The sequence below is a fragment of the Eriocheir sinensis genome, chromosome 45 (assembly GCF_024679095.1).
Source record: "Eriocheir sinensis breed Jianghai 21 chromosome 45, ASM2467909v1, whole genome shotgun sequence".
NCBI lineage: Eukaryota > Metazoa > Arthropoda > Malacostraca > Decapoda > Varunidae > Eriocheir > Eriocheir sinensis.
Window position 1 is genome coordinate 7,172,304 of NC_066553.1, and position 15,000 is coordinate 7,187,303.

The 15,000-nt window shown below is 39.1% G+C and overlaps 1 protein-coding gene and 1 long non-coding RNA gene across 2 annotated transcripts; both read right to left on the minus strand.

Moving 5' to 3' along the window:
- Positions 1-4,096: 4,096 nt before the first annotated feature.
- On the minus strand, positions 4,097-5,001 carry LOC126980811 (uncharacterized). Its single transcript, XR_007733606.1, has 2 exons — positions 4,965-5,001; positions 4,097-4,478 (listed from the first exon to the last, which is right to left on the minus strand). It is a non-coding gene; the product is annotated as an uncharacterized LOC126980811 (long non-coding RNA).
- Positions 5,002-9,100: 4,099 nt separating this feature from the next.
- On the minus strand, positions 9,101-10,156 carry LOC126980812 (uncharacterized). Its single transcript, XM_050831091.1, has 2 exons — positions 10,053-10,156; positions 9,101-9,799 (listed from the first exon to the last, which is right to left on the minus strand). Exons 1-2 carry the CDS (start codon positions 10,059-10,061, stop codon positions 9,293-9,295), a joined length of 516 nt encoding a protein of 171 aa, XP_050687048.1. The 5' UTR covers positions 10,062-10,156; the 3' UTR covers positions 9,101-9,292.
- Between the last annotated feature and the right edge of the window lie 4,844 nt (positions 10,157-15,000).

A 15,000-nucleotide genomic window follows, 5' to 3' on the forward strand; every position in this document is an offset into this window, starting at 1 on the left:
CAACTGGGTACGTGTGAAAGAGAGGGCTTAAGGAGCCAGGCGCCGGGCTGGCCAGCACGGCAGCCGCCGCTACCACGAGCACCAGCAGGAGGGAGGTCTGCGGGGAGAGGAAGGGCGTGACGTAGAGATGCATTGCTGTGTGTAAGTAACAGACGAGTAAGATTCGTCTACAAGACCAGAACTTTGGCTGTTTTGCTGAAAATATATATTTTTTTTATTACTCAAATTTGTGTTTATGAATTAGTATCATGAATAACAACATTTCATACAAAACGCAGGACGTCTGTACGACCGTGACAACAGGGTGTCTGCACTTACTGGCTTCATCTTTAGAGGCGAGTGTGTCTGTGTCTCTAGCGCGGCTCGTATTTATATACTGGGTCGAATGGCAAGTCAGCAGAGAAGCAAAAAAGAAAAATAAGTCTTGTGAATAAAAAAAAAGTAACCAGATCGGGTAAACCTTCGTTCGCCTTGACACACCGCCAGTGCTTGCAATCACTCGGTGACTCGGGTCGTGGAACGCTTGTAGGTAACGGTCGATGACTTCGCTTGTAATTATAGTGAAATTTGTATTTTTGAAAACCTGTTTTTTGACAGCTTGACTTTTCATTGTTTCTTAAGAGTAAGGAGACTTTAAAAACCGTGATACTGGTATTTTATTTCACGAGTTTTTCATTTTGGTGTTATTGATTATATTCGAAAATTCAGCTTTTGTCGGCCCTTCTGATCGCTTGTTTACCAATATCATGATTGTAATGTTTTGCTTTCTCCTGCTACTTAACCGATATCATTTGGTTTTTCAATCACCCCGTAATTTTGGGAGGTAATTACAGGAAATATTATACACACGTGCTTCAGGTCGAGGGAAAGTTCCTTGACGAAAAGGCACTGACCTGCCTTATCAGTGCCAGGCTGGACGGCCGCCAGCGCCGAAAAGGAGATAGGCTCGACACTTTGACATTCACAGCCACGTCGTTCATACAAATAGAACAATCCACCAACCAACAGTCTCCTCAATGCTGTACTACGTAACAATATTGAGTTGATGCGTTTACTGGTCAGCGACAGGATAGAGCCGTGCAGCATAAAGGCAACTCTAATCTATTGGGTTTTGCCACCTCGTGGTACGAGAATCAGATTGTTCAAAAACTTAAGCTAGATATGTGTCTGAGCCGCAGGAGAAAGGACCATTTGTAACAGTGTAGTTCCGACGCTGGTGTTCTGGATTCTTTATCATATAATCTTAGTTTTCTTGTGTGTGTGTGTGTGTGTGTGTGTGTGTGTGTGTGTGTGTGTGTGTGTCTGTCTGTCTGTCTGTCAGTCTGGGGGTGCATATGTGTGTGTGTGTGTGTGTGTGTGTGTGTAAGAAAAATCATTAACAAAAATACACACAACACTCTCTCTCTCTCTCTCTCTCTCTCTCTCTCTCTCTCTCTCTCTCTCTCTCTCTCTCTCTCTCTCTCTCTCTCTCTCTCTCTCTCTCTCTCTCTCTCTCTCTCTCTCTCTCTCTCTCTCTCTCTCTCTCTCTCTCTCTCTCTCTCTCTCTATCTCTCTCTCTCTGTCTCTCTCTCTCTCTCTCTCTCTCTCTCTCTCTCTCTCTCTCTCTCTCTCTCTCTCTCTCTCTCTCTCTCTCTCTCTCTCTCTCTCTCTCTCACACACACACACACAAACACACATACACGAACACATGCACGCACGCACGCACGCAAAAGAAATATTGGGTGTCAACGAAGCTATCATATAAGAGTGTATTTTTATTTTATTCGCCCAAATGAGATAAAGGGTGGGCAAGGATCATAGAGGGTGTGTAGGTGTGGTGCCCACACGGAAGAAGTATCAGGTAAGAGTTGTGTGATGCAGGTGGTGTCCGCTGTGCGCCAGGCCAACCTGCTAATGACGAGCGACACTCCTTGTGTATTATATAACCATTTCCTTTAGAATATTATTAGTAAGCTTTCCCAACTAGTGCATTGCTATACCACTGACGGTAAAGAAGCAGTACACACTGTAATAAACCACATAAGTGCTAACCTTCGCCCAAACATTGGTGTGTTGTGTGGCAGCACATACAGCTGCCATCAACTGGGGAGGCGGTGGCTGAGTGGTTAGCGTGCCGGTTCCGCGTTAGCTACCACCTATCATTTTTCAGTCAACGCCTAATGGCCTAAGGCTACCCACATGCTGTCCTGAAGACCACCCATCAACCCGGACTCTAGAGGAACTGTCGGGGGAAATCAAGAATGAGCTCTGGGGGGCAGCATGAGCCAGCAATAGATGACACTACTATAAACACTTGCTTGCGCCATGACGGGCTCAGTCCTACCACCACGTCCAAACAAGAAACCCTGCCGGCGCGACAGGAAAGGATGTAAAAAAATGAAAAGTCATAAGTACATGCATGCCCGCCACTTGTGGTCCACCGTCGCCCCGTTGCAGGTTTCTCGTAGGGGAGAGCGCGAGTATGTCCTCTTTACTATCTACACTCTTTGCTGCTACTAAAAAAATAATGATAATAATAATAGTAATAATAAAAACAACAATAATAATTATAATAATACTAATAACAATTGTAATAATGATAATAGCAATAATAATCAGTTGCAATATTATTGATAATAATAATAATAATAATAGTAATAATAATAATAATAATAATAATAATAATAATAATAATAATAATAATAATAATAATAATAATAATAATAATAATAATAATAATAATAATAATAATAAGAAGAAGAAGAAGAAGAAGAAGAAGAAGAAGAATTAATAGTAATAATAACAATAATAACAATAGTATTAATAATAATAACAATAATGATAATGATAACACAAATATTGATAATAATAATACAGTTATCAATAACAATAGTGCCACTACTATTATTACTACTACTATTACTACTATTACTACTACTACTACTACTACTACTACTACTACTACTACTACTACTACTACTACTACTAATAATAATAATAATAATAATAATAATAATAATAATAATAATAATAATATAATGATAATAAAAATAATGATAATGTTATTGATTATAACAGATAAAATAACAATAATATATTTGCTAATAATAAGAATATTATTAACGATATTAATAATATCAATGACAACTGGTATTATTACTATTATTATTATTATTATTATTATTATTATTATTATTATTATTATTATTATTGTGTGTGTGTGTGTGTGTTATGTATTGTGTGTGTGTGTGTGTGTGTGTGTGTGTGTGTGTGTATTATTATTATTATTATTATTATTATTATTATTATTATTATTATTATTATTATTATTATTATTATTATTATTATTATTATTATTTTATTATTATTATTATTATTATTATTATTATTATTATTATTATTATTATTATTATTATTATTATTATTATTATTATTATTATTATTATTATTATTATTATTATTATTATTATTATTATTAATATTATTATTAATATTGATATTATTATTATTGTTATTGTTATCATTATAATTATGATTAGATGAAATATTCTAGAAAATTCTCCCACATTCTCTTGTCGTAACTACAGCAAAAAACTTTCCGATTTATTATTATTATTATTATTATTATTATTATTATTATTATTATTATTATTATTATTATTATTATTATTATTATTATTATTATTATTATTATTATTATTATTATTATTATTATTATTATTATTATTATTATTATTATTATTATTATTATTATTATTATTATTATTATTATTATTATTATTATTATTATTATTATTATTATTATTATTATTATTATTATTATTATTATTATTATTATTATTATTATTATTATTATTATTATTATTATTATTATCATTATTATTACCATTATAACTATCATTATTATTTTAGATATCAGTTTATATCATATCAGCTACATCTTGTTTTGATTGTTATACCGAAATTGAAATATATGATTCCTTTATGTTTGAAAATATCATAGGGAATTCATGGGCCAAATAATCCTACATAGGTGAGAAAACTGTCCTGCCTTTTATTACATATTTGCTTAGAGGATAAACCCCAAACCATTGTATTTGTTAAGCAAACGCTGACGAAAAATATCGCAGTTTATTCAGTACAAAGAACATTTCGTAACCAGGTCATACTCGTATAGAGGAAGCATCTGAGCAGTATTGTTAGCGCTGCTGCGGGTCATCCAACTGGCTCGTGGCGCTCCTCGTAGAGTATTAGTAGTGCGGTCTCTTGGAAGTCTTCACGAATCCCAGAGGACGCACGACGCGGATCGGAGACACGTTGGCGTAAGAGAGTTCGGCGCGGCTCACTTGGCGGGGCGACACGAAGACGGGAAGTTGGCTAAGACCGACAAAGCTGCTGACTTGGTGATGACCGAAACCAGCATGTCCGTGGGGGATGCCAGGGACGGGGCTGCCCAAGACTGCTGCCACAGCCACCACAAGCACAAACACGAGGGAGATCTTAGGGAAGGAAAATAATAATGTAAGGAAAAATTATTTATGTTAAGACGAGGAAATTTTTCGACAAATATTAATGATGAGAATAGTTTTACACATACTGACAAAATTTGGAGCTTGTGATCTCATTACTCTTTTGTCCGTGAGTTTGTCATGCTTTTCATCTTGAATATAAAAAAAAAGCTACTGGAAGGATCCTGTTGTTGGTGCTAAAGTACAATATAAAACTTACGCCTTTGTCGGCGAAAAAATTGATGATGCTAACTCCAGTTACTGACAAATCAATATAAAATCAGCGCTTCACAATTCTACTCATGACCTCTTAATCTTGGGAGAACTCTTAAGTACCAACATGTTTTTTTTTTAGCATTTGCACTCCTCAGTAAATTATAAACAAAATAAAAAAAAATAAACATTTAAATTCCGGTCAGGTCAACATCATGTTAATAACCCAAGGAATATCAATACGGATGGAGTGAATTTGCTTACTAGTTTCATTTTGAGAGTGGAACGGATCTCCTTCTCCTGCAGGAGGGCAAGTGTCGGGGGCTTATATACCGTCAGGTTGAGAATGGTGTCACAGACCTGATTTCCTTAGTCATCAAAAAACCCACCCCGCTGCAGCATAACTGGCCAAACGAGACGCGGAGAAAAAAAGGTATACTAAAAGCACCGTTGGGAACTTATGCAGTATTGCAATCCCCAAGAAAAATAATTGATCTTTGCAGCAGCAGCACGAGGCATTGACCTGGCGTGGCAGGGGCAGGGAGGTGGGGCACGCGCGCGCGCGCGCGTGTGTGTGTGTGTGTGTGTGTGTGTGTGTGTGTGTGTGTGTCTCGGGGAGGGGGTATGTGTTGTGTAATTGTTAGTGCTGCCTCACCTCGACGTGACTGTTACAATGCTTAGTAACAACAACTAGTTTGTGTTGCATCATTTATTGTTCTGTGGTTGCATAATATTGAGTGTTATAGTTTGGGGGGCCCGCACACATTCCTGGACGCGGTCCCGATCAACCCCGGTCCGCCAATCGTGACCTGACCGCCGGCAAGATCGGCAATATTCCCGGGGCCTGCGGCACACCTGCGGTTTTCCGTCTGTGTACCGCAGGCAGGCTTACCGCCTGTAAACCGGCGACCAAGTACGATTTTCGATTTCTCTGACCGGCGACTGCAGCAGGTCAGTGTGCGGTAGGCCGCCGGTTTACCGCGGGCATATAGGCGGCAGACCTGCGTAATGCCAGCGGCACGTCGGCGATCAAACACGGTCGTCGCCACACCTGCTGGGTAGGATGTGTGTAATAAGCACCCCTCCGCGTGTTTTTTATCATATGGTGCATTGGCGGCTTGCCGGCGACCATCCCCGATCTTACCGCTGGTCAGCCACCGAGTGGCAAACCGGGAATGATCGGGGAAGATCGGAACCGTGACTGGGAATGTGTGCGAACCCCTTTAAGAAAAAAGTGCAAGTGAAGAGAAATATTGTTAACAAATGCATACGTTACCTGATGCATAATAATAAAAATCATAATACTAATACTAATAATAGTAATAATAATAATATTATTATTAATAATAATTTGAATTATTATTATTATTATTATTATTATTATTATTATTATTATTATTATTATTATTATTATTATTATTATTATTATTATTATTATTATTATTATTATTATTGTTATTATCATTTGTATTATTATTATTATTATTATTATTATTATTATTATTATTATTATTATTATTATTATTATTATTATTATTATTATTATTATTATTATTGTCGTCGTCGTCGTTGTCGTCGTCGTCGTCGTCATCATCATCATCATCATCATCATCATCATCATCAGTAGTAGTAATAGTAGTAGTAGTAGTAGTAGTAGTAGTAGTAGTAGTAGTAGTAGTAGTAGTAGTAGTAGTATTTTATTATTATTATTATTATTATTATTATTATTATTATTATTATTATTATTATTATTATTATTATTATTATTATTATTATCATTATCATTATTATTATTATTATTATTATTATTATTATTATTATTATTATTATTATTATTATTATTATTATTTTTATTATTAATTTTGATTTTGTTGCTGTAATTTTAATAGTATAGTAGTAGTAGTAGTAGAAGTAGTAGTAGTAGCAGTATTTGTAGTAGTAGTAATAGTAGTAGTAGTAGTAGTAGTAGTAGTAGTAGTAGTAGTAGTACTAGTATTTGTAGTAGTAGTAGTAGTAGTAGTAGTAGAAGTAGTAGTAGTAGTACTAGCATTTGTAGTAGTAGTAGTAGTAGTAGTAGTAGTAGTAGTAGTAGTAGTAGTAGTAGTAGTAGTAGTAGTAGTAGTAGTAGTAGTAGTAGTAGTAGTAGTAGTAGTAGTACTAGTATTTGTAATAGTAGTAGTAGTAGTAGTAGTGTCTTTACTCTGAAAATAATTAAAGTAATTATTATAATAATGACAAGAATAATGATAATCATTATTATTATTATTATTATTATTATTATTATTATTATTATTATTATTATTATTATTATTATTATTATTATTGTTATTATTATTATTATTATTATTATTATTATTATTATTATTATTATTATTATTATTATTATTATTATTATTATTATTATTATTATTATTAGCATCATTGTTTTGTTTTTATTAATTTTGCTGTTGTTGTAATTATAATAGTAATAATGGAAATAATAATAATAATAATGTGTAATAAATAATAGTAATGTGTGTAATAATAATACAATTATTATCATTATTATTATCATTATGTGTATGATTATTTATTATTATTATTATTATTATTATTATTATTATTATTAGTAGTAGTAGTGTGTGTGTGTGTGTGTGTGTAGTAGTAGTAGTGTGTAGTGTGTGTTATTATTATTATTATTATAATTATTATTATTATTATTATTATTATTATTATTATTATTATTATTATTATTATTATTATTATTATTATTATTATTATTATTATTATTACTATTTTAATCATTATTAATTTATTCTTTTCTTTAATTTTATTATTATTGTTAATATTTACATTAATGTTCTTATTTATCACTTGATTGCATCGGCTTGGTAATCTTTGTAGCGGCAGTGTTACAAATCGTGTTTGATAAAGTAACATAAAGAAGGAATAAAGCGAGAACGGCATATCATTTACTTAGTTTGTCCTGAGGTAGACAGTAGACACAATATACTTAATTATGTAATTTATGAGTAATGAATTCGACAAACATTAACGAGATAGCACTCAAGCTCGGGATTGAGATATATTGGATACGTTCAGACGGAGGGGAGGTGGTCGCCTGATTAGGGTCTGTGTAAATTAGCATGTGAATGAAGGAAGTCGTCGAGGTTTCATGAGTCAACCCTCCTTTAGGATGGTTGCAAAGGAAGATCAGACTGAAAATTATCTTATTAGTTCAAAGACAATTGCTTTTGACTGTCTTTGGTACGATGGTAGTCTGTCTTGGCCTTGGCTGACGTATGTTAACCCGGTAGCAGCGACGGACGAAATTTGTGGCTTTACCGTGTACCAGCTCATTTTTCTCGCTGAGAGGGGCCCTTAAGAAACATGATCCCCGCTGCTATCAGGTTAATTTTAATAGTGCAACCTTGCGTTCAGTGCCTGACTCATGCAAATTGCGGAGCAGAAAATATGTGAACCTTGGCCTCTCATCGTGGGTAGAAAACAATCAGCTACCAATATGCTCCACTACTACTTCCACGGGTAGCCACTCTGTCGCCCACTCTTGATGTTGGGAGGGGGCTGGCTGGCTGATGCTAAGAGGAGGGGTAGTGCCCGACTGAGCAGGAAAAAAAAATCTGAAATACTGAAACTTATCATCTTTATAAAAGGATTCAAATTTCATCCTTTTTCTTGAATATCCACTTAAATACCGAACTTATTTTTTTGTTTATTGTTATTGAATTCGACAGTCCAGGATAATTTTATTATGACACAAATGAACTTTCGTCTTTGGTCAACCTGTTACCGAGTACTCACTTTGTCTCTAGCCGAAACCTATCGCATGGGAATGATCTTGGCCTCTTCCCTTACCTTTTTGACTGCCTTCATTTGAACACAGGTCACCGCCTTCACCACTTCTTTCCCCAAGCAAATGGATCATTATTACCCATGCCGTCATATTTAAAAATCACATATAATTTCTAGTTCAGCGTAGGAGTAAATATTGTGATCACTGCAATTTTCAACTTCGATAAGTGCTGTATACTAGTAGCTGCTGCTGACCAAGGGATTGGCTCCCTAGTGTTCTAGAGAAACAAGGGACAGCTCGGAGTGAGGACCTTACAAAAGCTGTCACAATACTATATAGAGTCTACCTTTGCTCTTATCGTGATGGTCATCTATGTTTTCTGATCCAGTTTGCTGTGGACCTTCACTCCTTAAGATTCAGCCCTTAAATTTCCGTAGAAGTATCTCACCTTGAACAGGCTCATTGTGGCTACAGTATGTGAACCCAAGACACTTTTCCTCGTTGTAAAAAAAAAGTGGCCAATCCTAACAACATTAACAAAAAAAAGTGATTGTGTCTTTAGTTACCCGAGCTAAGTAAGTTTGGTCAGTCAATGATACCAGTCACATTAATAAAAATATATTTTATTAGTAAACGCTTGCAAGGGAAATGGTAACTGACTTTTTGTTGCCGAAGATAGTGGCGAAAGAAAATATGAATACGGCTGTTGGAAATAAATACACTGTAGAAAAGTGTTGTATAGCTTCAGAAATAGTAGGTTCCTCGTGTTTCCCTTCCAGGTATACCTTACAAAAGACAATTAATAGTATCCGTATCTCTTGCCGTATGCACTTCCGTAGCCGTGGCCACCATGGCCGCCGCCAAAACCGCCGCCGATGCCGCCCCCGAAACCGCCGCCGATGCCGCCGCCCAAACCGCTGCCGAAGCCGCCCCCGAAACCACTGCCGATGCCGCCGCCCAAACCGCTGCCGAAGCCGCCCCCGAAACCGCTGCCGATGCCGCCCCCGAAGCCGCTGCCGATGCCGCCCCCGAAACCGCTGCCGACGCCGCCCCCGAAACCGCTGCCGATGCCGCCGCCCAAACCGCTGCCGATGCCGCCGCCCAAACCGCCAATGCCGCCAATGCCGACAGGGCGCGAAACGTGTTGGCGGGACACGTGGATGATGGTAGGATTGTAGGTGTTGATTGAGCCGTATTGGGGATAGACGTGGTTGTAGCCGTAGCCGTAGCCGTGGCCGTAGAAGGGCCGGCCAGGGGCAGCCAGGGCGGCCGCAGCGCCCACTACCACCAGCAATGCCACGGATATCTGCGGGAGGGAGGAGGTGATGACACTGAACTGGAAAGTAATAGTGTGAAATCTTTACATGCATATGTTTATTTGCATAGTAAGAAAATGACTTTTTTTTTAAAAAATGACAATAATAAACTCAATAATTAAAGCTTTAATTTTTCGTTAGTGTAAATAAAACCATATAATAATTGCATTTGGAACGAGAGAGGAGAGTGACATTGGGTAAGTCCTCCATTGCAATAAAATCCAAACGGGTGGGTCTGCTTACGAGCTGCATCGTTACAGGAGAGCTTCAAGTTCTAGTGGCAGCCAAGGAGTGACGTGAGCATATATATACTCTCCGCGGCAAGGGTGCCAGTGCCCTGAATCGAGCACAGACTTTTACAACAGAACCTGAAAAACTTGAATGATTGGTCGACCTTAACATTGCATGACATGACTTTTCTTTATTAGAGTGGGATGTGAAACTGAACTTTTATATATATATTTTTTTTTTACATCAGTGAAGAATAAACAAAATCTGTATTTTTTTTTTTTTTTTTTTAGCTCCGTGATCTTTCTATTTGTTGCCGTGGTTCGAAGAAAAGAAAGATACTGAATGACTTGCTGAAATTTCAGCAGAATTATATAATGTTAGCCAGTGCAGACAGAATTCGATTCACGACTAAAGTGCAGGAGCATTTGATATGTATGTGAATATTATAAACTGAAAATATTATTACGATTCATAAAATGTTTAGTTTCTCAATGCAAGAAGAAAAATATACTATACAAATTAACTTACTTGACGATTAGAAGTAAGCTCATGTTGGCAGAGCTCTCATTTTCGTTTATCATTTATCGTTGAGTCGGCCAACGAATGCTCCGTAACACTATATAAATAGGAATGTTCAGGATACTTTTTTTATTCATCGGCATGTAATTTTTTTTCATTTATTGTTGACCTGAATACTAACTTTTTCTTTTTTTCGAATGTGTGCTAAGGATCTTATTGCCACACTCCTCCACTAAATGTCTCGTTTTGAACAAAACCTGATAATGAATTGCCTTATGTTTTCACTAGAACTCGGAATGGAAAAGTAGCTCTTCCATTACGGCGCGCATTTTTTTGCAGCCATGACATGTTTGCATTATCAGTATCACAGAAGTGTTAACTCACCAGCCGAAGTATAAAATGTTGCTGGTCCTCCTCCTCTCAGAGTACCTCGAGACACCAACACCTGGAGCAGTGCCTGGGGCGTGAGACAAGGACCTGCTGCTCTTTGCCAGTGGTTCTCGTCTTTACTCAAGGATTGCTGTGGAATCTAAGACCACAGCTGCCATGAGATTTTTCTCTCTCTCTCTCTCTCTCTCTCTCTCTCTCTCTCTCTCTCTCTCTCTCTCTCTCTCTCTCTCTCTCTCTCTCTCTCTCTCTCTCTCTCTCTCTCTCTCTCTCTCTCTCTCTCTCTCTCTCTCTCTCTCTCTCTCTCTCTCTCTCTCTCTCTCTCTCTCTCTCTCTCTCTCTCTCTCTCTCTCTCTCTCTCTCTCTCTCTCTCTCTCTCTCTCTCTCTCTCTCTCTCTCTCTCTCTCTCTCTCTCTCTCTCTCTCTCTCTCTCTCTCTCTCTCTCTCTCTCTCTCTCTCTCTCTCTCTCTCTCTCTCTCTCTCTCCTTATACTTCTTCGATTTGTTAAAGGTAGGGAGGGACCTTGCATATATCGTATTTATTCTAGTTAGGTTCTGATAAGTCTTTTGCAATCCAATGTTGTCGCTCCACTATACTACTCGTGAGCACTTGTGATTCATTCGCCTTCTGCTTTCTGTCTTTAAAACTGTTAACTATTAGATTTAAATCTCCAGCCGTATTTGAATCAACTGAGCAACTCTCAAATTCATCTCATTCATCTAGATGAGGTGAGGGAGGGTGAGGTGTGAATTTAATGTAAATGCATTTTTGTTTTCGGTGTAAGAATAACTATACAAAAACATAATATGACTGACAGAAATTAATCAACATTTATTTATACTTGCAAGTAGGTATACGGTCGCTGAAAGTCAAGGTCAAGACCAAGATTGCCCAATGCCCATCAAACGTAACATCCTCGTGTGATTAGTGCATGTCATGTTCGCACAGCAGCTTCCCGAAAGTCACCGCCCGAAGGTCTGAGTCCCGAGCAAAATGGTTCCCGTGAAATACCGGCTTAAGAGAGGATGACCAAGAATCAGTTAAGAGAGTAAAAAGATCGCCAGTAGAACGCCCCTTGCGGAACCCATACTGACGATCAGATAGAAGGTCAGAAGTGGAAAGGTACTTTTGAATCTTCCGGTGAAGGATTGATTCAAAAGCTTTAGATAGACATGAAAGTAAAGCTATAGGGCGGTAGTTTGAGGGATTGGAATGGACCCTTCTTAGCCACAGGCTGTATGAAGGCGTGCTTCCAGCAGGAAGGAAAGATAGATGTTGACAGGCAGAGGCGAAAGAGCTTGACCAGGCAGGGTGTCAGCACGGAAGCACAGTTTTTAAGGACAATAAGGGGCACTCCATCAGGTCCATAAGCCTTCTGAGAGTTGAGGCCAGAGAGGGCATAGAAAACATCGTTCTTAAGAATCTTAATAACAAGCATAAAGGAGTCAGAGGGGGGATGAGTAGAAGGAATATGCCTAGAATCGTCCAGAGTGGAGTTGTTACAGAACGTTTGAGAGAAAGAGTTCAGCCTTATGCTGGGATCACACATCCGCAATTTCGCACTGCGACGGTTGGCGATTTTGAAAATTTCCGAAATCGGCATATACGCTCGACATCGTAGCGACGTCCCTGCGATTAGTCGCAATCGTCGCGCAATAAAGTTAGCGCGACTTTCGGGTTCAAAAAGTTCTCAGAAAGTCTGTGATATTGGCCAAATCGCACGATTATTCGCACGGTTAAGCGAGAGACCATCGCAGTACGCGCTCGCATACCCTCGTCAAACACAAGGGGCCGCGGTGTATGCGCGCGTATATGCGAGCGACTTTGTACATCGTGCGTATGGCAGCGACGCTGCTTCGGAAAGCGAGATGGCAGCAAGCGAGCGGGAGGGTGTGAAAAATCGTTGGCGAGCGACCCATCGGTCAGTACGCTCGCACTCACACCGTCCTGCCACACGCCGCTACCCTGCCCGCCTGCTGCTACCCGCTGCCTGCTTGCCTGCCTGCCTGCCTGCCTGCCTGTCTTCCTGCCTGCCCTTCACCCGCCATTACACCATGCCGAAGGACACCAACAGGGCGGCGAAGAGGTCAAGGCACACCCCGCCGCCCAAAGCCACAAAGCCCCTAGAGTCACTCAGCCTCCAGACACTCAGCCCCCAGACACTCAGCCCCCAGACACTCAGCCCTAGACACTCAGCCCCAATACACTCAGCCCCAAGACACTATACTGCCAAGTTGAGGGGCCCTCCCTTTTATCTATGAGGGGTCGTACAGCGACGCGCCCTCGACGTTTCTTCGACCATGCGTGGGACGTCGAGCGTCGTCGGGCGGCTAGACGAGGGGCGGTCGCGCATAGTCGCCAGTTCCTGCTTTCATCGCGAACCGTCGCAACGGGTTTTATTTTCAAAATTGGGCTCCTTTGCGTACAGTCGCGCGCATTCACGCACAATTCACCTCGACGTCCCCTCGACTGTCGCCCTCGTGTTCGTTTAGGCGAGCGACCCTCCCTCGTCATGTTGCTGTGAGTTGAAACAGAGGCAAACTCGCAGAGACAATGGCGATGCTCCCACGATTTCGTGCATTTTCAAAATCGCCAACCGTCGCAGAGGGAAATCGCAGATGTGTGATCCCAGCATTAGAGATAGATGAGACGGCGGTGCTGCCGTCAGGGTTAAGGAGAGGAGGAAAAGATGAGGAAGTGAAATTGGAGGAGATATTTTTGGCTAGGTGCCAGAAATCTTTGGATGAATTAGAAAAAGCAAAGTTTTGACATTTACTATGGATGAAAGAGCTTTTGGTGAGTCGAAGAATAGATTTGGTACGATTCTGGGCGGAAATGTAAAGATCATGGTTAGCGGGAGTCCTAAGGCTCTGGTCCCTTTGGTGAGCTGCCTCTCTATCTTTGACAGCACGAAAACAAGCGTGATTAAACCAAGGCCTTTTAGCATGAGGAATAGAGAAAGTACGTGGAATGTGTGCCTCTATTCCAGAGACAATCACCTCTGTGATGCGCTGGGTACACACAGAGGGGTCTCTCTCCTGGAAGCAGTAATCATTCCACGGGAAATCAGAAACGTACATCCTCAGGTCGTCCCACCGAGCTGAAGCAAAATGCCAGAAGCATCGCCTCTTCGGTGAGTCCAGAGGATGTACAGGAGGGATAGGACAGGATACAGAAATAAGGTTGTGATCGGAGGACCCCAACGGAGAGAAGAGTTTGACAGAGTAAGCAGAAGGGTAAGAGGTAAGGAAGAGGTCTAGTATGTTGGGCGTGTCTCCAAGACGGTTAATACGTGTAGGCTGCTGAACCCGCTTCTCTAGATCATTGAGGAGAGCAGAGAGAGAGAGACACACACACACACACACACACACACACAGTCAGATTTTTACAAGTAGCCTTTAGTAGTTTTCACTGATAGCTGTTATTTATTTACATACTTTTCCCCCTTCGCTATGTTATATTCAATTCAATGGATAAATAACTATTAACGCAGTGGTACTAATGTTACTAATTTGTTTCTCATGATTCCAATTAACTATTATGTTCTAGAATCCAGATTAAAGTCACATCTTGGTAACTCACCTAAGCATATACTCAAGTCATTTGCCAAAGGCAGCGCCACTCCGCGGCAAAAACAACTTTATTCCTCTGTAGGAAATGTTCACTTTTATTTTTTAGTGGCTGAAAGGAGACATTTTTTCATCCGTTCGTAACTTATGAGACCGAACCGATTTTGAAATTACTCTGTTGTAATCTTAACGTTTGCTTCTTTTTACTTTACTCTCAAATATTCATGTATGAACTTCATTTCCTGCTCTACTTTGTTAGCAATCATCGGATATTGATTTACTATCTTCTTAATATAACCCATTTTTAGTTTATTTTTGTGTGTAAAGATTTTAAGCCAACAACAGTTTCAACTTTTGTGCTCAAAATTATCTTTAAAATATTATCCCTTTTTGTCTCCCTGTAAGACTCCATATTATGTCACAGACTGTTTTCTAGACCCCATGACTAGCGCCATGCATGAAAGAACCCTTAATCACTATCACAT